A 22,946-nucleotide genomic window follows, 5' to 3' on the forward strand; every position below is an offset into this window, starting at 1 on the left:
CGTGTCTCACAAAACACCAGCCAATAGCGTACAAGGGGGAGTTCTCTGGTTGCCAGGGATACGCAACGACTCGCCCGTTCGTTTGTCTGTCGTGTTGGAGAAATAACTTTAATTTTATTGTTTGTACGTTTATTTTTTATCTTAAAATGGATGACATTGGAAGTTTTAAAGTCAGGTATGTCGCCCCTACAACTATATTTACTCCTGTGCACTGTATACACCATTAACATTATTGTTTTTATTACAACAGTTAGCTAATTTAAGCTAATTGAGCCCCAGTTCGTGTGTACGTTAGCATGACATGACATAGCTTGACAGACTCAGAAGGTCGTTAAAAAACACTTACCAATGTTGTGAATGTAATTCTATGTAGATAACATGTATTTGTTTTACTCACTCCAGGTGGATACAAGGTTTTACTAACAAGAATATCGAGTTTGTCGACGATACAACAGTTTGTTATGCGTGTGGGAGTCATCTCTGTTTCCTGAACCTGGAGACACAAACACAAAGTGTGTTTCAGAGTCCTGGACGAGGTGTTGGAGCTTTGACAGTCAATGCAAATAATGGGATGTTTGCTTTCTCGGAGCAAAAGCTATCTCCAGCTATATTTGTGTACGTTTTCCCCGAGTTTCAGTTGAAGTGTGAACTAAAAGGTAAGGTGATATTATCAATGTAACTGCCATAATATGACAATTAGTAGGTGTTGTTTTTGTCAGAGGTGGAAGACGAAGAACACAAAACCTTTATTTAGGTAAAAGTAGCAATGCCATAATGTAGAAATACCACATTACAAGCAAAAGCACAGAAAAAGAAAATATCACCAACAAAAAAAGTTTCAGAAGTAAAAGTACTCAGCCCCTGTAACTGATATATGTGATGCTAATAGATTATTAATACTGATGCCGCATTTTGTTGTTGTCTTTGCTCGAGGTGAAGCAAGTTCAAACTAAGTTCTGATTCACAAATCTGTGTCGGTTTTTGGACTTCTCTCTCATCTTTGATTTTGTGAAATATCGGATCACTGTACATCTCCTTAAACAATCATTTAAATCAACCATGTGAAAAGTTCAGAAGGGAAATCTACCTTTGGTTGAGCTGATAACATTCACGTGACTGTGCAGTTTTATTACTAGCTTCAGGGAAGGGCTGCACAATTAATCAAAATATTATCGCAATCACAATATCCAAATCCCAGTAGCTGCAATTTTATGATAAAGGTCCAAATTTCAATGAAAGCTGCAGAGATGCCCTGGTCTGCAAATCTTACTCTCCACATGTTTACTGGTTCAGACCCCTGTATTAAGCAAAAATGTTTTCTCACATTAACAAACCTTCATAATCTTAAAAATGACACATACTGTACATTAAGACTGGAAAAAGATGTATTGTTCTAACCACTAATGGACTCAAACACACACTGAAACATAATATTTGGTGCACGAGAAATCATGAACTGCACAGACAAGAATAAAAGGTAAATTTATACAGCTGCTTGATGGAAGCGATGACCCGGGTAATTTGATTCTGGACACAAAAGATGTTTGCTCAGCAGCGTTGACAGCTGATAACCAGTACCGCCATCAATTAAAGATACTAAATACTGTTTCTGTTGCTACAAATAAAATAAAATATCTTCTTTTTCTTAAATGAAAGATTAAAGTTTTAACACCAAACATTTTTTCATTGATACATTCAGCCTGTGTAGGCTAATGAAAAAACCCTGGCATTTCTTAAACACTAGTCCGTCCCAGAGACATCACAAAGCAATCAGCTGTGAATTGAATCAGTGTGTGTACAGACTAAGTTCAGTAAACAGCAGAGCGGTTACACAACAGAGCAAGCAATATGTATGCTCAGTATTTACAGCAGCAGCAGATGGAAGCTGCAGGAAACTCAACAGTCAAGTTTCTGCTCACAGCTATTTTATTATAGTCATATCAAGTCGTTGAAGGAGTACTAAGACGTTTACTTAAGTACCACAGTGTAAAATAAACAGTATAACAATTGAAACTAGAATGGCACATCTTAATAATGTATATTATAATAATAACCTTATTTCACTTGTTGATTACATTTCTATTATTAATCAGAATTTGTGGTGAAACAAAAGTTTAAAATAAAAGTAGGAGTAAAAAAAAAAAAAAAAGTATAATATTTGCCACTGAAATTTAGTGGACTAGAAGTATAAAGTAACATAAAATGGAAATATTCAAATACCTCAAAATTGTACTTAGGTACGATTCTTGAGTTACTTCCACCGCTGTTTTTTTTTCCTGTGATTTCATTGTAATTTTCTTTAGAGATTAATTGCTTTATTTGTTTGCATGCATCGCTCCTACTTTAATTTTCTCTGTCACACACCCTAAACAGTAACCGCTTATTCTGTCTTCTAGGAACAGCACAGCTGGGCTACACATCTCTGACATTAAGTGATGGTGGTCCTTATTTGGGCTCTTTTTCCGCTCTACCAGACCACACCATAACAGTGTGGTAAGCCACTGAAACCAGTACACTACCTTACATTGCGTGCCACCTATGTTTCAGTTATGTTTATTTAGGCAGTGCAGCTCTGTTACTGTAACCATGACTGTGTCATGCAGGAACTGGGAAACCGCTGAGCCCATTTGTTCACAACCACAGGCCGGGCGAGATGTAATTTCTTTGGTGTTCAACCCCCTGAATTGGCTCCAGCTTTGTGCTTTGGGCAGCAGATCCCTCACTGTCTGGAATATTGAGAAGAGTGCCAGCTTTCATGTCCTGAAACCGAGGTAAAGCAGAGTTGGCTGCACAAGCAAGTAGTTAAAATCTAAACTGATGTATGGACATAAGTGAAACCTGCTATGTAATATTTGTTGTGTTGCAGTGTGATCGAGCTTCCAGCAGCTGATGGTTCCTCTGTTGAGAGATCGGTGGCCAGTTCTCATACCGTCAGTGACAAATCGCCATATTTTGGCCCAGAAATGCCACCATCAGCCATCTCAGGGATCAAAGGAGACAAGGCAGAAACCATTGTGGTATTGTCCCACTATCACACTAACGGCAACAAAATAAATACACTTTCAGCAATTAATATGTTTGTTTTGGTGATACAGCTGTGTCTGTTTTTTAGGGAAACAGTTTTGTTATCAAGCAAACAAACTAATACAAAATGTAAACTGTCACAACTCAACATGTGTTTAAACAGACTAAACTCTGCGCCAAGGCCAGACTAACTCCTACTGCCATCTGCTGGACAGCCACATCAGAGCTTTATGTGGGCTGTGGGGAAGGCTTTCTGCTTCTCGTTGAGCCGGAGAGCCTCTCTGTCTCAGTCCTCTTCAATCCCACAAGTAAACAAACACAAACACTGGGACTAGTACTGGGCTGTGGTTGATATTTTTAACTCACTGGGAGTAATTATGTTGTTTCATATAGATTTTTGTGTCACTTTTGTTTAGCTGCTGATGCCATCCCCGAGCTCAGACGGATCCACTTTCAAGGTTTAACCCTTCACAAGAACGGTTTGATCGCTTTAGGAAAGGTACAAGCCCACCCACTCGTTAACATCTGCTTGACACCTTTAAAATGTAAAAAAAGATTAATACATTAATCTGCTAATAGATAATATGATTTGCAGTGTCATCAGGATTTCTCAGTCACTCCAATGTAAAAGCTCTTTAAAATCCTTATGTTTTGCAGGGGAATGTGATGCACTGTCTGCAAATCAAGCAAACTCAGATCAACATCACACAAACATGGCAATTAAACGGGCCTGTCACAGCTGTGATGAGCTCCCCTGACCATAAAACATTGCTTTTATCTTCTAATACAGTAAGTATTCATAAAAAAATAAACAAAACATGTTATTCCATCAAATAATAGCATGTTACACGAGAGCAAATATATGTTACAATCTGAGAATACAACAACCTTTTATTTCTTTAGGGGCAAATCTACACGTTGAACGCAAACTGCTCGGATGAGATTGTCAAGGTCCTGGATGTTCTCAGTGGCAACTTTGTGGCAGCAGCTTTGTCGCGCACTGACAGGAAAATTTGTGTGGTAAAACATATTGTGTTGCTCAGGAATTACAGTGTCTCGTGATGGCATGTGTAATTTAGGTCAGTGTCTTTTAAGTGAGTTGTGATGTCTGTGTTTATGCTGGTTGCAGTCAGTGAGGGACTCCGGAGAGCTGCAGCTGTGGTCCACAGATGGAGATTGCCTCGGTTCCCTGTCTCTTCAAACCGAGGTCAGATTGACGACATATGAGCATTCAGAACATATCAGTCGAGCCCATTGGCTGTATAAAAAAAAAGATGAAGTGCCAACATGCATTCTTACTAATGACCAGCAGGGGGTGACTAAACCAGTTTAAAAAATCCCATTGTGTGTAGGGATGGGATGATGCATTTTTGTAAACTAACCCATAACCCAGAAGTAACCATTGGCCTGGTTCCCTTGACAAAGAGCCTGTTGGATTTTGAGTGATTGCAGAAAATAAGCTCTGTGGCAAACACAACTTTATGATACTTAAACGTTTTGTTCAGCAAGATAATCTTCACAGATGAATACCACTTTTGTGATTCTGAAGCTGGGTTCAAACGTAATCCCTCTCACGTGATGTCATCGGGAAGCAGGCAGAAACAAAATGGAGATTAGCATGAAAGTGGGGAGATGCCATCAACGCAGTCTCAAGGGCTAGAATGTTTTTTATTGCTTTGCAGCATCGTCAGCTGCTACTTGATGCCTCTCTCATTGGTTGTTGAAAATGACTTAAATAAAAAAATACATTTATCGGAATAGAAGTAAATTAAAAACTTGTAATTTTTTGTCTGTCTAGGTGAGAAGTCTGGCCTGTTGTCCTATCGCACAGTACGCGGCTGTTGGAACAGCTGCAGGAAACGTCCTCTTCATCGACCTGAACAGGGAGCAGCAGCCTCGCCTGGTGCACCAGGTTCATCTCTACCACGCTCCTGTGGATCACCTAGTGCAAGTATCCTCCACCCATGTAGTATCGCATCATATATTTATACAGTAGAGGCATTTGTTATCTCTACCCATAAAACCCTGAGGGAACAACTGGTCTTCCACTCATGGTCTTGAAAGCAAATTAAAATGTCACATTAAATGGTAACACGCCTTCTTATTGTGTGTTTAAACCAGATGTCTGTGTGTGTGTGTATGTGTGTGTGTGTGTGTGTGTTTGTTTTTCTTTTTACAGTTTTGATCAAGAGGGACACTACCTTCTCACTGGGGCCTCAGATTCACATATCTATGTACTAGATGCAAAGCCATCAAAGAAGTTTTCAGTCATAGGATACACAGGTAGATTGCTTGCTCTTCTGTACATACCAAAACGCTGTTCATATTAATGCATTTTGTTATTTTTTTTACCTTAGAACTGATCAATAGATGTACAGGAAACGATTGTCCTCTTACTGTAACACTTAACTTAAAAAAGAACAATGTATTTAGTCATTTCAGGTTTAATTATTGAAAGATAGAGCGAGATCAAGCTGACCCGCCTCCTCTTGTCCTTTGATTTTCTTTTCCAGTTGTTCCTGGACCGGTTCTGTCGCTGTCCACTCAGTGCATCAGGGACTGTGAGCAGGTGAAAGTTCTCGCACTGTGCACTGAACAGGAGGGCAAAAATCATGATGGTAGCCTGCTCACGGTGCTCTATCTGCCTGCGAGTGACCTTACAGGTACAACACTGATGGAGTACATTGATCCATGACTTATTCTCTTTTTTATTTTGGCACCTGTTTAACCTTGTTAATCACAGGCCGTCATGCAATTATCTGGTGCACACCCAACTTTTTATAAAAGAGAGCACATTGAGGTTGAGGGTCTCATGCAACAAATTATTCATAAGCTCACAGGGTGATATTGATCTAAAGCAACTCGGGAGGTCCACCGCAGACATGAGAGAAGTGAAGAATTTACTTTGCAACTGGAAGTTAATGAGTTAATGAATCATCATCTCCTGCAGGTGAGAGAGATTTACAAGGTGATTAAACCAAAAGCCAAGGATTGTGCTAGTGGGGAGAAATTAACTGAGTAATAATGGCCTGCGGCTTGCTATGGTTACAAAATCTGTAAGCAGCAAATAAAGGAGTTGCAGTTTTCTGGACTTCTTCTTCTTGTTTTAACTCTGGGAATCTCATCATTCATCCATGGATGTGCTTTGACATTGGACTTGCTTCCAAAGAGAAAAACCCATCCACAGACATTAGCATAAACCATTAATAGTACTCAACGGGACATTGTGATCCAAATGTTTAGACATGTCGTCACTTACACTGTTGAAAAGAAAGAAAAGCGTCTGAGGGGTTTACAGAAACACACCCTGTATTTATACTGACTGGAAAACTATGTTGAACAAGATAGACCAGGAGACAAATGAGTCTCTAAAAGGAAAGAAACATTAAGTCAGATGGGAGTTGTGCCCACACAGGTTAAATGGGATTATAAAACATGATTGTAGTGTGTGCTACCTACATGATGGTTAAAGAGCCGCTCCAGACATGTTTTAAGAAGTAAAAAAGACTGTTCTTTGACTGATCACTGATAAGAGTCGTCATTTCATAAAAAGAAGGAAAACCTTAAAATTACATTCACCTAAATATGTGTCATTTCAAAAGTTTACCTACATCACAGGAAATGTCTCATAATTTTCTTATAAGTCTGTTTTCACATCACACTTGTGTAAGTTGAACACTGCAACAGGCTTGGTTTCCAAACTATTTGTGATGTGGTGAAAATCACAGTGGATCAAACAGTAAAACTCTGTGTTCAATAAGCACAGAGAAAATGTACACTTCAAGCAATGAATATGAAAATAGTCTTATAGTGTCAAACTCTGCACATACTGTCCTATAAATAAAGCCATGGAAGGCCAAAAAATACTTTAAAAAAACTATATATATGTATTGTCTAATGCTTAAACTGATACAGCTCCTTTACTCTCCACACAAAGCTGCTGGGAGCAATTACTGGAGAATCCCTCAGTATTATTGTGGATATGTAGATGCAGGATTAGCAGGCGCTCTGCAGTTATCATCACTATAGACCTGCAATTGTTTAAAACATGAAAAGGAGCCTGACTGTTTCTAATTACTTATTTATTTACTTTTTACCATCAGTGTTTTCACTTGCAACATTTTGCGATGGCAGGCCACCACGGAAATCGTTACAGCAATTGGGAGGGAAAAAAAATCTAAAGACAACAAACACATTCCACGATAAATCATCTGATCCACTTCCTCAAAATATAAGCGGTTGTTGTTGCTGGGCAGTTTTGCGACTCCCTCCCCCCTCAACCCACCCCGCCGAAAGAGAGGAAGAGGGAGTGAGAAGGGAGATGTGACCCGTGATTATCATAATTTATAAAAAATGAAGTGTAGTGAGGGTACAGACATTTCAACATTTCATACACAAGATCTTTTACGGTGAATGAAACACTGAATATATTTATTATGTGACTCTACTTACCTGCAGGTCCAGACTGTGTAGACCGACATGGTTGCCTGTCTCCTCACGTCCTCAAAGTGTCCAGATACAAAGTGCCTCATCCACTTCAGTCCTGTGTCCTGGGAGTCAGCGAGGTCTTTGCTTACTGCCACAAGAAGAAAACTCTTCAGCGATTTCAGCTTCCTCAGGTTTACTGCTGCTAATGTTTCTGATTCTTGTAAACATAATTCTCTGTCTTGATTCCCCTGAAATATCATTGATGCATTTAATCTGGGTGTTAACATAAAGGAAGTCATTATCCTGCTTTGTGTCTAGGACACAGACTCCAGTCAGCCGGTGGTCCAGCTGAGACCAGAGCAGGAAGTGAGGGGTCATCCTCTGGGCCCTGCCTCTCTTGTTCTGTCTCCTCACAAGTTGTGGCTCACTTCTGCAGGCCGAGATGGCCTCCTACGCATCCGAGAAACTGCTTCCATGGTGGCTGCTAATCTTTTTTTTTGTTATATTTTTTTCTTGTAAACATTTGAGTCATGATTTCATTGTCTGTTGTGTGTATAACGATGGTGTTGCTGCCCCTACAGGAGCGGTACATTGAGCTGCAGTGTCATTCATACCGTGGCGGTGGAGTTCGGAGCGTGTCGTTCTCTGCAGACAGCCAGACGCTCCTCACTGCTGGCTTTAACGATGGCTCCCTTGTGTGTGCCGATCTGAGGTAAAGCAGAAAGCAGCCTGTCTAACAAAGCGCACCACTGCGAACAGTAGAGGGAACTGTTGCTCGCAGTAGTGATGTCACTCTTCTGCAGTTTGAGCGAACATAAAACAGAGTTTTTCCTCTCTCAGTGTCGGCTCTGTGGAACAATAGTAAATAAACACAACTAAAGTGGTGAGTTGGAGGTGATCATGGTCATAATTTTGAGGAAAACAAAGATCCAGTAAACTTTACAGCACAATCTCCACAATGAATCAGATCCCACTCACATTCCACATCTGCTGCTCCTGTGTGCTTTTCTTTTGAACTTAAGAAACCTTTTCTTGTTTTTCCTCAGCTGTTACTACTTTGCTATTATCTGAAATCCCTGTTGTGTTAATGTTTTGTTTTTTTTTCCTTTTTTTCCCCCTTACATCTTTTGATGGTTCACTGTGTGTCTAATCTATTAGCTGCTTTCTTTGTTGATGATATGGGAATTTAAAGGAGTGGCTGGTCATATTCTGTTTCATTCCTTCCTGTTTCATTCCTTTTATCTCCAACAAATCCTACAAAAAGACCAACACCAACAATAGATTGACAAGTATTGTCTGTGTAGCCAAAGCCTTAAATAGCTTATTCCTCTATGCCATAGAAATCAATGTTGTCCAAAAACTGCTGCCATAAATACTCACAGCTAAATAACTGTCCTCAACAAATACACTCTAAACTCCAGTGTCCAACTGTTTTATGAAATTATTTTAAAACCCTTTGTAAAAATGAAACTATATATTCGTGACCAGTTTTTAAAGATTTATGTTTTCAGTAGGAACAAATGGGCTTGGTGTTGAATGCAAAAGACAGGTTAGGGAAATCAGAAATTACAGAGGGATGAACTGATTACTGTTAGTTTGGTCTTTTCATGGGATTTGTTGGGAATAAAACAATGGTAGAATACCGGCAGCCTCATCCTTTAAGGTTCTTCTACTCTTAGACTCACTGTAAGGTGATTGTTCACAGTTAGACTGCATTTACTGAAAAAATCTGTTGTGTAATTCACTCTTCTACAGCTTTGACTCATTTTAGATATGTGTGGTGTAAAATCTAATGTAAAAGTAATTTCATCATAAGAGAGAAAGGGACAAACACATCTACTGTACAGTTTGCTTTATTTCCATTTAAACACGCTATAAAAATGTTGACTTCTATATTTTTGGGGATTTATAGATCAACTGGTCATCATCAGTCCTCTTATGATTAGGGTGACCAGACGTCCTGAAAAATTTGGGACAATCCTGAATTTTAAGCATTTGTCCGAAATCCAGAATCCTGTCCTAACTGTCCCACAAATTAGATTAAACAACAGTTTTGATCAGTTACAACCTTATAAAAACGTTAAATTCTGGTTGTTGTGAAACACTTTTTCGGTGTCACCCTGCAGCCAACTCTGCAATGCCTACAGCAGTTCGTATACTTCATGAGTTATGGCTGTTGTTTGTTTTAGCTGTGTACATTTGTGCCGTGACTTGATAACAGCTAACAGCTACTGTGAGGGCAATGTTGAGACGTTGTTGAATTTATAAGAAATTACAGAGGCCACCTTGACCACGCCCAACTTCCCTGTCCCTAATTTCACCCGTTCTCATCTGGTCGACCTGTTCATAACAAATATATCCACTTATCTGCTCTGTTATTGTGTATTTCTTACGTGTTTCCATGGCTTCACACAGGATTAAAGGTGTGAATGCTGGTAAGGTGAATAAAGCTACCCAGTACAGCAAGTCTATGGATCATCTCTTGAAGAACATATTCAATACAGAGAACCCTGTCCTCGTTGACTGGCCTGAGTGGGGCCAAGGGTCTCCAGCTGCCACTGCAAAATCAGAGGAAAGTGAGGTAAACTGTATTATAAATTAGCAGTAAGTTAGTGCTGCTTAAGAGCGTACGAACTGTGCTGGTATTGATGCTTTTGAAACACCAGACAGTACACTCCAACTGAAAAAATGTAAGGCATTCCAGTAAGTCTGAATAATATAAGGATAAATGTGAAGTGTCGGTAAGAAAACAGTTTGTTTCTGAGCTGTTTCAAACATACAAGAACAATTTTGTGTTTTTAATTAAGGCACTGTGGTATAAATCTTGCCGAATATTGCTCAATCTAATTATTTAATTATTGTTCATGCAAGAGCCTTTTTCGTTACTCAACTAGATTAGTATTTTAGCAATGTGCTCAAGCAAATGCTTTTATGCATCCACATGTTTGTTATATTTTAATGTGCAGGTCAGTGTTGAAGCAGAGTCTGTGGATGTGACGGAGCAGGATGAGAGTTATAACAGCCTGCTGTCTGCTCCACCTTCACACCCCACCTGGCTGGAAAGCAGGCGAGAGGCGGTTAGTGACTAACATACTGTGAAATTTGCGGTGGTGGCATAATGTTAACAATGTTAACTATGTTTAGATACCTCTTTCGTGTCTCTACGCCGTTGCAGGTGGAGGGTTACGACAGTGCCCTTTGCACCTGTGTGTGATATCTTGCCGTGTTGTGGTTGGCACACAGCCTCTCTGAGCAGCAGCTTGATTTATCATCATGTGTTGAGTGAGAAAAACAACCAATTAGCAAGTTGTAAAGTGTTATGAAGCTGATAAGCATTTGTAAAAAAGTGTTCAGTTCTTTGTCACCTGAAAAAGCTTCTTGATAACAATACTTTGATACCGAAGGTGTGGCAGTATTTGAAATGTGGGTTCTACGCCCCATTGAAAAGCACGTATCGCAAATGGGCCGAGGCACTTTCCAGTCTGCTTTTATGCTACAACATGCTTTCTAATCTGACTCACCTCGGTCATGTGAGGACTTCTATTTAAATCAAGCTACATCAAGTTGAGTGACGAAATGTTGGATAGCATGTGATTTATTTTCTCTGCCCATGTTGTGAAATTTATGATAATTAACACGATGTCTGACACTTAGTTTAATTTACTGCCCGAAGGTGTAAACACAGCACAAACTCTAATTCTAACTGAATCAGTACTTTATTGTAGAGAGTATCATGAATTTCTGAGCAAAGAACAAACTCAGTAAGATTGTGACTATGTCTAGCAACATTGCGGGTCAACAACCCCGCAGTATTTCACTACTTTGTGAGAACCGGGTGGCAGGAAAAGGACGGACAATCCTCAGCGATGTATCACACCCTCTCTATGGTGAATATGAGTTGTCACGATCAGGGCGGAGGTGCAGGGTGCCACCTTTGCGGACTTCCATGCCCAGAGATGGTTATATCCTCTGGTTTAACTCTGTTATACAAATCCTTGTCACGTGAATTGTGTGCCAGTTGGGTTTTGGTATATTTATTTTATTTTATTTTTTGGTGATGTGGTGAAGCACTTTGTTTTTAAATGTCCTTTGCTGTAATATTTTGGTTGTTCTAGTTTGATAATTGCCACAAAAATAATTTCCGAAAGGTTGATAAACAAAACTAACTTCATTTTTCATTTGTTTTCTATCTGTTTATCTTAAACAGGTTCTAAAAGAAGAAAATGAGCAATACTCTGACACAAAGAAAAACCTGAGGAACACAGTCAAAGAGTTACGTGACACTGTAAGTGAGTTACAATGTAATTTAATTCCTCATTTTTAAAAAGGGACAGTGTACGTTAATCAACTTTCAAACAAATGTAATTTCACCCGAGTTAGCTGAACGGCTAGTTTTCATCAGGAGTGTCTTCTCCTCCCCTTACATATTTGTTTTAGTCCTTACTTAAGAAGATATTTATACACTCTTGAGCAAGAAAAAACTTATCATAGCAAAAACTTGCTGACAAAACAAAACTCCTCACTGCGTGTAAGCACAAATACTGTGCTGTTAAAATTATTTGGTAAGCGCTGTTCAATTAAATAAGACTTATCCCTGTAATTATATGCAGCAGCAACTATCCAGGCAACACATACACACAAAATAAATTAGCACTCAAAAGCTAAAGAATAAAATAGAAGGAAGAGGAAGTCTGAGGCTCTCAAGAGGTTGATGAGTTAAAAAGCCCTTAATATCTCATGGATATTGAAGCATAAGTAAAAACATCCCTGTGTTTCAGCCAATGAGGCCTTCATCAGGGCAAATACAAAATGGTCGCCTTTGGGCTGTCATATATTGTTATGCAACCAGTCACATGATTAGTCTAGACAGTTTAAATCAGTTGACAAACCATGTTTAGCAGAGAGACTCACAAGCAATAAACAAATAAATAAACAAATAATATATATTTTTATTGAGAATAAAAGCTGTTTGTAGAATTCAGATTATAAATACATGAATAATAATGAAATACTTTATATAAAATACACATGTAAACAAGCTATGAAGCCATGCTAATGTCAACTTATGTCAACACTGAATTGAAAGTGAAAAAACAAACAAAACAAAACGTTTGTCGAACAAACAGTATGACGATTTAACTGTGTTTTCTGTTTTGTCAGATTCAGGAGATGATGCGCGAAAACGACAACCTCCCAGATATCGAGCGTCTGGAACAACGCGAGTTCAACCTGGATGTTGAGGAGCAGAGGAGACTGGAGGCCATGGTGGAGCAGGAAGTTGATCGGGTAAATCGCACACACAAACATAGGGGCTAATTTTGCTTTGAGGTCATGATTACAGGGTTTCTTAATGCAGCCACTGTCATTGTAGGTGAGAAATGAGATTGAGTGGGAGAATTTAGCCAAATGTTACCTCCGTGATGTCCTGAAGAGAGAATGCTGGGACACTATGAAGGTCAAAGGCAGGACTGTGAAGGTAAGATGGCTTATAGTGTTATAATTCTTAATAATCACAGTGTGTAAGAGTTTAAAATCACTTCTGGCCGTCTCCCACAGGCCTTTCACTCTGAGCATGAGGTGAAGAACTACCCACTGAAGGAGCAAACAGAGAAAGAGGTGGAGGACCTTCGCAGGGTTCAGAAAATGAGGAAGTTAGAAGAGGCTGCTTGCACCGTAAGCAAAACTGGTCCAAAACAGGCCTGAACAATCTGCGGTTGAGATTCTTGTGAACACTGCAGAGAGGAGCACATGTGACGAGTTAGAATGAGTTTGATGATATGTTGCTCAATATGTTTAATGTGAAACAGAAAAGGCAGCATGCAAAGTCACAGCAGCAAAAGTTTTACATTTTCTTAAGTCTGTGTTCAGTGTGTGGGTTTTTACACTCTGGGAATACATTTTATGGCAAAACCACTCAAGTCAAAACAGGTTTGCAGCTGGAAAATAATTTGATGCTTTGAATCACAGTCCTATCTGTGACCTTTCAAGGTTGTAGCTTTTTAAAATGCTTGAACACGTGCCAATCCAACAGTGTTGACACCCTTCTAGATTTATGGTCGTGTGGCTAAAAGAGAGTTGATACGATAGCTATCTTCAGTGGGATGAAGTTTGTAATTTTATGGCCACAGATTCTCTCTAATTCAAAGTGTCGTCTCCACCTTTAAACTGCAGCAGAGCAACTTAAAGAAAGGCTCCAACACAATCATCGCAAAGGAGGAAGAGCCGGGGAAGGAAGGCCACGAGGCGGAGAGTTCTGCTGTGACGGGAAGTTTCTCCGCTGAGTTAGGATATTCAAATCCCTACGTCTACAATCAGTTCAGCCTGCAAACCACAGAACAAAGGATCAACCAGATAATTCTGCTACAGGTGGGAACCTGCTCAAAAAACAGCTTGAGCTCAGCAAAAGTGTGACAATGATGCCTTTATATCATACAGTACTTTTCCAAAACAGTGCCCAAAACACTAGCTAGCTAAAACGAAGAAAGTGAAATAAAGAGCGCATAAAATAAGGTATTTATAGGAACTGATCATAAATAGTATTTTTTCTTTGCTGAATTTCACTCGGCTCCGAATGCAGGATGTGATTTATCGCGTCAAGACAGCGTTCAATGCCGACTTTGAGGCCGTGCACAGGCAGAAGGTGCAGGAGCTGAACCGTGCGAGGGAGAGGAACAGACACATCAGGGCGATCATGCTGGAGCTGGACATGAACGAGGAGCTGTGGGAGCCCAGCCTGACCAACAGCGAGCAGCCAGAGAGGCTGCTCACTGTGGACGACTCTGAGGTGACTGACCTCTTCACGAAACATTTAAACTGTTGACAAAAGTTCACAGAACATCCTGAACTGCTTTGTGGTTTGTGCGTTTTTTTAGTGAAATATGAAATTGTATGTAATTATGTTTGTTTCAGAGGTTTTTTCACACCTCACCAGAGAGATAATGCACCTTTGTCCGACTCTAGATAAAAGCAGAAAGATTCCTCACCCCGGAGCAGAAAAAGGAGGAGGAGAGGAAGAAGTTGGAACAGCAAAGACGTCTGGCTGCCAAGGTATGCTGCCATAACAAATGTGTTTTTGTTTTTTAACTCTTGTTTGTCGCTATTTACAAATTCTTCAAATACTTCCATCTACAAAAAAAACTGCAACTGCTGATGACAGCAAGCATACATGTAACAGTCCTTTGCCAGAATGAAATGAAATACATCACTGTCTTATGTGTCTGTACAGTGGATGCAGCAAGTCGTAAATAAAAGTTCAGCTCTGTCATTAATGAGATCTTTCTGTGTTAGGGTGATAACTTCATGGACAGAGCTCTCGGTGACATGATGGACGGAGTGCTTGAAGTGAAACGGGAGGACATCTTGAAAACGGTGGGCCAATGAACTGATCCCAGATAAATTATTTTGTACAAAGTAATATATCGAGTGTCCAGTGAAACTTCCACTCACATATTTGTTCAATAAATTTAGAGACAATATGAAACACATTTGGATTTGCAGATAGCGTTATCTTCTTTGTCAGTTCAAATGTTGAAACCAGGCTGATGTAAAGATCTGGCAGGGAAGTGGTGAAGTTTATTTTTAGTAAATCAGCAGGCTTAAATCTATCAGCAACATAGAAACATACTGTAAATTAGAGCTGTAACAATTAGTCTTCTTCGTCACATGTGATAGTATATTTTTTATTATTAGACGTTAATTTATTATATAATCAGATCAAAGAGCAAAAGAAAACTCTTCCCTGCCTCCTGCCGTCACTTCTTATGACGTAAACACAACACTACATCGCTGCAGCCTCTAATTCTCTAACTTCCTGCAAATTATGCTTTTTTTAACTTAAATTCTTTTCTATTCAGTGTCAGTTGAATTAGACCAATCAGCATGAAGGGCACATAGTTTCTATTGAATTGACTCCACAGGAAATACCTCCGCCTGAGTTTGTTTTGACCAAACCTGGCATCCACTGGACTGAGGAGGAGAAGAAAGTCTACAAAGAGTATGAAAAGAAATCCAAAGACCTGAGTTTGGAGAAGGAGAAATACAAAAAGGTATTACGGCCGATACATTCACAGTTCTTTGAAATATGATCAGAACTTGTGATCAGTGATCAATGTGAGTCAACTCATCAACTCTGTAATTGCAGTCACTGGAATGTGAGATGAAAAACATGCAGGCATCCACCAAGGAAGCAACCCAAAGGTTTGATGAAACTTTGAGAAAGCTTTTTGAGAGGAAAGTGACCTGTGAAATGGCGATATATCAGGTGAGCCAAGACAAGCACACACACACCTGCGGTACATGAAGGTGACACGTGGTTGGACTCTTTATCAGATGTAATTAACATCTTAACAAGAAACAACTTGATGTATTGCAGATTTACAAGACGGCACCAATGATTAAGAATCTGCCAAAGATGTTTTGCAAAGCTTGTTAAGTTTCTTTTCACGCAACAACTCTTAGTAAGGGAGTCTGGCGATATTGCCGTCGCTAGTTCAATACTTAGTTGAAACAGTGCGTTCGCAGACATCTGCTGCTGACACGTGTAATTTATGGTACAGCGAACCATACATACATTACCATGTAATGCATGCTGCCTGTTTTTGTGGCTTCTTCTTGTTTAGCGGGGGGCGTCGGTTAAGAAGTGAGTCAGTGTCAGTGTGGCTGAGGACACGTGTGCGTACACACTGCTTAAAGAATGTAGTCACATGCGGTCCAGACCACCTCCAAATGTGTATGTCGGATCTCAAGCGCGTCCTCAATGCATCTTGGAGGCACCTGTACTTAGAGCTGAGTGTGACCAGATCACTCAGGACAGGTGTTGACGCCAGGTCTGAGCAGCCTCATAATGGACACATTAAGTCATTACATCAGTTCCTTTTTCTCCCTTTTCCTCATGTTCCTCACTCAAGATGAAGGGTCCTTTCTTCTCAATGTGGTTTCCTCCTTGAGATAATTATGAGATCTTGTGTGTGTGACACCGTAGAAAACGCTGTTCAGTGTCGTTTTTGTATTTAACAGGAAGAGCTCAAGATTACCTATCTGGTGTATTCGGTTCAGATAGAGGAGGAGATGAGAAATCGAGAGATGGAGCTCAAGCACCAACTTGAAACAACGACGGCACACAAGGTCAGAAAATGTGAACACAGTAATGCCGAAGGAATTTATGGCTGCCAGCTTCAGATTCTGTTATTTGTGAGTGGATGGTGTTCTTCCAAAATCTATGAAGAGCTGCTAATCCCTCAGGCGTGTTTTTGCAAGAGCCAACCTGTGCGGTACTTGAATTCGTTCATGCTTTTAACCTGTCACAATTTCACATACATGCCACTTATATTTCTTACTGATTTCTACAGCAGGACAAAATTGGGGAAGAGGTGAAGAGACACGAAGAAGAAGTGGAGTTGTTTCAAGAGAACTATGACAGCGCTGTAGCTGAGGACAGAGTAAGCCGGCTGGTAGAATAATGAAATCATAGTGACTGTAAGAGCTCATTTATAATATAAAATCAATCCATGTGTCCCGAGGTTCTTGACAAAGAATTCAGGAAGGAGTTCTTTGATGTACAGAGTCATCTGGTCGATCAGCTATACAGATTATTCAAGCGTAGACCCAGGTTTGTAATACATTTAGTCACAAACATAATGCAGTTGTGCTGAAAGTTACATGATTTGATAACCACATCATAATTCTGCATGAGTGAACAGCACTGCAGCACTGTCCGTCTCTTTGTGCGCCTCAGGGCTCAAAAGATAAGGGCCCAGTCCGACAACAACTCCAACCCTTTGAAAGAGCAGCGTCTGTGCGGCTCTCTAGCTCCTGACGCGCTCGGTAAAATGCTGAAGGCGATGGAGGAGCTGGATGCGCCGCAGAATATGCCAGAAGGCTTGAACCCGTCAATCTGGGAGAAGTTTTGCTTTGTCCGCAAAACAAAAGTAGAGAGTGAGCATAAGGTAAAGTAAGGCCACAGACAGGTTAAAGGGGCTCTATGTGACAATTTGTAGCAATTTACATCTATTATTAACTTCTTTTATTGGCCATACATGGGCCATCACTGCATTGTTATGTATCATTTTCACTTTTTTTCAAATAGATTTCGGAAGCTTTACCCAATGATTGTTTGTTTTTTGTGGATAGTTGTAGGCTCACTGTTTGACTCGTCGTTTGCAGGTAAAAGTGAAAGCTTTGACTCTCGCTGAGATGCAGGCGTTCCTGCAGCGGAGGAGAGAGGAGGAAAAGACTGCTCAACAGGAAATAAAAAATATCTCTGATGAACTTGAGAGGTATGACTGTGATGTTGCACATTAGATATTACAGTAGTAGAAAGCCACAAAATCAGTGTCTTTCCCAGTAACAATAATCATATGTGATATAGTAAAAACAAATTAACATTTCCCTTGTCCTGTTCTCTCCCAGTCTGCATAAGGAGAAGAACCGCTTCCTGACGGACATGATGGTCCAGGTCTTACTCAAACAGGGCCAGGTGGAGGTGTCGACCACAGACCTGACTCCTGACTACACTGACTCCGTACTTCTGCACAGGAGTGTGGTGGAGGATCTAAACAGCAGCATCAGGGTCAGACTACACAACCACAACCACACACACACACACACAGACACTTTCATTTCAGATTCTTAAAAACAAGGACGTACATTCTTATGACAGACCTTAGTTATGAAGATGTCTGTGTTTGTAAAACGATAATAATCGATATGTTCAGACAATTGGAGAGCAGAAGATCGCCTCCATGGTGGAGCGCAAAGACTTCTGTAAGGGCATCATCCAGCTGCAGTGGGAGCACAAGAAGATGGGGATGCAGATAGAGGACCTCAACAACAAGGCGAGGGACATCCAGATGGTACGACTGTCAGAAGAGCAACAGGATGTGAGTGTAATCAGGATACTAAAACACCCGAACTCTGCTTTCTTTTTAGCTTCCTCTGGGACCTGTTATCTCTACAAAAGCTGGATAAAAACCACCAAATAACACTTTCTGAGCAATGATGCTACCAGATAGTAAACAGATTCGACTCTGTACATAATTCTGATATGGCAATTACATGTCAAAAGTTCAACATCTGCTTGTAATATCACTGAAATCTCAATATTTGGGATGAAACTTAAACCCTATTCGCATTTTTGGTCAAACCTCAGTCGCTGATATGACGGCAGGTATTTCGGTTTTGGCATTGTCAGATGTTTTTGCGAGCAGAAAATTGTTACCAGCCTGGAGTACAGATGGATCATCTTTTATGATCGCAGACACACACACACCCTGTTCACACAAACACCCCACCCCATTTTTTCTCTGTTTTTGCATCTTTTAAAGTCCAACAGGTAAAGACTTATGCTGTCTTTATTTCCGTGTTGATACAAAGATTCAAATTCTGGGAGAAACAGAAAAGCTCATCTCCTTCATTTGGCAGGAAATGTCAGTCCAAGGCGTCAACAGGCAGTTTAATTAGACACATACCACAAAACTTGACAAGAACATACTTCACTCATGCTCGCAGTCCATTAACCCCTTCACACACAAAAAAACACAAGGAATTTCATGTTAGCCGTATAAAAAATAACAGGGAGGTGGTGGTTGAGCAATGAAAGAATACATTAAGATCAAATGAGTCACCCATCATCTTATTTTCAAAAAAGTGGATGAGCATGGCATGAAACAAAACATGTTTCCAGGCCTCAGTGCCAGTTTCCTCTGGCACAAGGTCCAGGTAGCTCTGCCGAGGCGTGGCACTCAGCTTCCTGTCATTGTTTAGGCCCCCTGAAACCTTGAGGGAGAAAAACCTTACATGTAAACAAATCCATCCTGGGGCATTTCATGATGAAGCGTTTCTGCCATGAGTGTTTGTGAGATCTTTCATCAAAAGAGTTGACGCATGATAGAAAACCCCTGTTGGAGACTTGATCTGTTGTTCTGAGTTCTCATTTCACACGTCAGTTATTTTTCAGCTATTCACTTTTTCTTTGCAGTACCTCAACAAGACAGATCGAGAGAGCAGCATGTCCAAGCAGGCTTCCATTCTGAAGAAAAATAGAGCCTTCCAGGAGAAGGTAACAGAAAACCAACAGTGAGATCAAAAATACATATTTTTCTGCTAACCTGTTGCGAGAAGCCAAGTTTTAAGAGATATCGGCCGTAAAGATGCCTGTGTTCTCTTTAAAACAGGCCTGTGGATACTCATGATAATCCACAGGCCTTTTTTGTAGAAACTAAGGTTGCACCGTTTTATCAGCCTAACATCAGTATTGGGCGTTATTTGCCTTGTTGACTGACATCGGCCTGTTGGCAAATAAGATGGCATTCTGATGTCGGTGGCCCACAGCGTGTTCATCTCTTGTGTCTCATCCATTTTGCGCTGGGCACAAACGCTGTCCAACTCCGCCTTCCTGGTGGACCACAGCATTACTTCCTCCGTGACTCTGGCAACTTCTCATGTGCACATGCCGAGCAACGTGCTGTGAGCACGTGTGGTTTGTTTTCAAATAAAAGTGAGAGAAAATGTCTCCGATGTTTGAGAGGATTTTGAAGGAAAACAGACCAACTTGATTGTTTCTACTAAATTTAATTGCTTTTCTAATCTCTTAAACGTTAACATTTAATTAATTTAAGTCTCACATGAAGAATTTTTTTGTTGGGTTAAGTACTAAACACTCTCCTCAGTGAGTAGTAGATAGTCGTGGCAGGATAAAAAGGCTTTTGAAGCAGTTATTTTTCAAAGAGTCCACAGGAGCTGTTTTCTTTGTTCCGAACTACACCCAGTGAATCACTGTGCAGAAGGAAGTGTGCATCTACTCACGAGGGAGAGGCTGGATAACTTTGCCAACTATCATTAAAGCTCAGCTGAGGAAGATCCCATGAATGCTTACATCCATCGCTGTTACGAGCAAGAGCCTTTCGTCCATTAGTAGATGCATGTTTCCTTGCCCACAGGGATTTGGTGTAGTTCGGTAGAAAGAAAACAGTTCCCACATGAAAATGCTCACAACACAGTCTGTGGATTATCTTAAGTAAGCTGGGTCATGATTTCTGGAAAGAGTCAATGCTGTCGAGTTGTTTTTGGTGCTTCAAGTCAATATACACATCATTATCAAATATTTTCAGACTCATCTACAGAGTGTGCAGCATCGCATAAAAAAGATCGAACAGCTCAACAGGCAGGCGGCGAAGAAAGCCGAGAAGACCGCAATAGTAGAGCAGCAGTTACCTGACATGCAGGTGACTGTGGCAGAGAGGAGACACATCTATGAAGCAACAGGTGATACAACTCTCTAATGAAACACACTGCAGATTTTTCTGTTCAGACTGATAATGTGGCTTGTTTGGTGTTTAGCTTCAGAGGAAAATCAGGCGGCTGAAACAGAGGAGCGCTACCAGGAAATCGTCCAGAGGAGAAGGCTGGAGGACCTTGCCAGAGGACAGGCAGATGAGCTGGCTGACCTCTGGGCTGAAGTCCAGCGTCTGAGGATGAGAAGCTTTCCTTCACTTGATCAGCTGAAACACAGCTGAGCAAAGTCGTATTTTTAAACAGATAACAAGGTTTTATTTACACGTTACTTTACATGAAATGTACAACTCAAGCTGTGAACAAAAATGGTGCAGCAGCATCAAATAAAACTGATTAAATGTATGATTTGTCTAATGTGTTTGAAGTGAATTTATCAGGTAAAGTCCTCCTCCGTGCGGTCAAAGTGCAGAATGCCATCATCCAGACCAAAGAGATCAATAAGCTCGGACAGGCTGCCCTTTCTTCCATCTATGGGGACTTCTGAATGGAGCTCATACAGCGCAGACTGAGCACAGCTCCGCCACTTGTCGATCAATGTTTGGAGCTGTGTTAAATCATTCTGGGGAAAAGAGACAGACAATGTGCCACTTTAAGTGTAGTGAAACGGGGGAAATCATGTTAGGAGCAACCCAGACAACTCAAAATGTAGCTGGTACCTTGCCTCTGTACATCTGAACCATCTTGAGCCTCCGCACAGTCTCCATCTTGTCTTTAACCTCCTTCCTCAGTCGGTCTCGCTGTTGTGCAAAGTCTTTCGCTGGAGGATGTTTTGCTTTGGGAATGGCTCCAGAAAACCTTTCACTCCCCGCTCTCGCCTCATTTCTGTTTACATCTACTCTGGGGATGATCGGTGGAGGATTATTAACCGTCTGACGGGAATCTGCTGAAACTTGTTGGCCATCCTCCTCCTCCTCCTCATCATCAACACAAAGGCGCTTGGCCACAGAGATGGGCGAGGTGAAGGAACGCCTTGATCTCTTCAGCCTCTCCTTTAGAGAGGAACTCAGCACCTGATGATGCTGCTGAGAGGACAAAGAAGGAGTGATGGGGCAAATAGTTAGTCAACAGGTGACTAATAGTACATATTAGATAATCTTTCATTCATCTGACATAACTTAAGCCCACTTTGACGTGGCTAACCACATAAAAAATGCACTTTTACCTACCTTTCCCTCTTTAAATTCACAGGGGCTTGACTCCACTGAATCACAAGGTGAAGAGTAGTCTCTTTTCACTTTACCCGCTTTAGGAGTGATCTCCATGAGTGAAACTTTCTCTAACTCATGTGAACTAACGTTGTTTCTGCTGTAGATACACGTCAGAGCTGAGATAGCTTAAACAGTATTAACGTTAGCTTCTCCCCAACAAACACGACAAACTCCTTTCAAAAAACGAAACTACCAACAGCACGTCAGAGTGCGTGTACACGAACACTTTGACGACTTAAACTGGCGAGAAACAAACTGATTTTTCACAAAACGTGGACTAAAACATGAAACTGAACACGATATCGGACTCGTCTGTTTTTCCTGAGTTTTGCGGCTCAAGAAAACCTCCAAAGGCAGCGATTGGACAGAATTCGATGACGCGGTACCGAACAGAATCCTGGGAAGTGTAGTTGTTGCCGGCTTTTTATGTTTCAGCACTAATGACAACTTTGAAACCCAGTATTTCTATGATAATCCCAGTAATGTGAGAGGTAGCATACTCAAAGTCAGAACCAGAGTTAAAGCAAATATATTGTGATTGAATATTTCTTTGATAAAAGTGAAAGTCACTCATGTGATTAGCAAAAGTCTCTGATATCTGATATTAAATGTACCCCGGCCTGAGGAGCTAAGGTTGGCCACATCGGTGTCCTCTTCTGAAATCACTTTAAAGACTTATTTTTATTAAAGACCTTCCTGTAAAGGTGTTCAAATTCAAGGTTTATTTTATCTTTTAAATTACAATTTACTTTATTGTTGGAATTGCACTGAAGTCTTACACACTTGTATTTGAATGTACCTTTTGTTTTTTTGTTTTTTTTTTACTTTTTATCTTGATGTTATTAGTTTTATTTCTCTTTTATTAAAGCACTTTGAGTTGCCTTGTGTCTGAATTGTGCTATACAAATAAACTTGCCTCGTCTTGCATTACTCATTGTGTTTTTGTGTTTATTGTGAATCACCTTGTGAAGATGGTTTTGGTAAGTGCTATACAAA

General features: G+C 40.5%; 2 protein-coding genes across 3 annotated transcripts; one reads left to right on the forward strand and one right to left on the reverse strand.

The window, feature by feature from the left end:
* Positions 1 to 57: 57 nt before the first annotated feature.
* Positions 58 to 21,084, forward strand: cfap43 (cilia and flagella associated protein 43). The gene is made up of 38 exons (XM_084375042.1): positions 58 to 175; positions 403 to 656; positions 2,397 to 2,493; positions 2,604 to 2,771; positions 2,867 to 3,017; positions 3,188 to 3,332; positions 3,441 to 3,523; positions 3,682 to 3,813; positions 3,928 to 4,044; positions 4,154 to 4,231; positions 4,823 to 4,971; positions 5,204 to 5,307; positions 5,538 to 5,687; positions 7,483 to 7,643; positions 7,771 to 7,929; positions 8,034 to 8,164; positions 9,868 to 10,033; positions 10,419 to 10,529; positions 11,660 to 11,737; positions 12,613 to 12,738; positions 12,824 to 12,928; positions 13,009 to 13,125; positions 13,624 to 13,818; positions 14,030 to 14,236; positions 14,413 to 14,499; positions 14,740 to 14,820; positions 15,369 to 15,497; positions 15,593 to 15,712; positions 16,468 to 16,575; positions 16,800 to 16,889; positions 16,971 to 17,059; positions 17,186 to 17,396; positions 17,614 to 17,726; positions 17,860 to 18,019; positions 18,165 to 18,329; positions 19,427 to 19,507; positions 20,559 to 20,712; positions 20,788 to 21,084. The coding sequence occupies exons 1-38, from the start codon at positions 147 to 149 to the stop codon at positions 20,961 to 20,963; spliced, it is 4,977 nt and encodes a 1,658-aa protein (XP_084231168.1). The 5' UTR covers positions 58 to 146; the 3' UTR covers positions 20,964 to 21,084.
* A 31-nt stretch (positions 21,085 to 21,115) lies between these two features.
* sfr1 (SWI5-dependent homologous recombination repair protein 1) lies at positions 21,116 to 22,836 on the reverse strand (the record flags this gene model as incomplete). 2 transcript variants are annotated; one of them, XM_084375040.1, is made up of 3 exons in its annotated part: positions 21,909 to 22,836; positions 21,399 to 21,761; positions 21,116 to 21,301 (listed from the first exon to the last, which is right to left on the reverse strand). In XM_084375040.1, exons 1-3 carry the CDS (start codon positions 22,002 to 22,004, stop codon positions 21,116 to 21,118), a joined length of 645 nt encoding a protein of 214 aa, XP_084231166.1. In that variant the 5' UTR covers positions 22,005 to 22,836. The 2 variants fall into 2 exon arrangements, with proteins under 2 accessions (XP_084231166.1, XP_084231165.1); XM_084375039.1 differs by having other exon boundaries at positions 21,399 to 21,764; positions 21,909 to 22,829.
* Positions 22,837 to 22,946: the final 110 nt, after the last annotated feature.

This window comes from Pagrus pagrus (assembly GCF_965226575.1).
Source record: "Pagrus pagrus genome assembly, chromosome: 15".
In the NCBI taxonomy this organism is placed as follows: Eukaryota; Metazoa; Chordata; class Actinopteri; order Spariformes; family Sparidae; genus Pagrus; species Pagrus pagrus.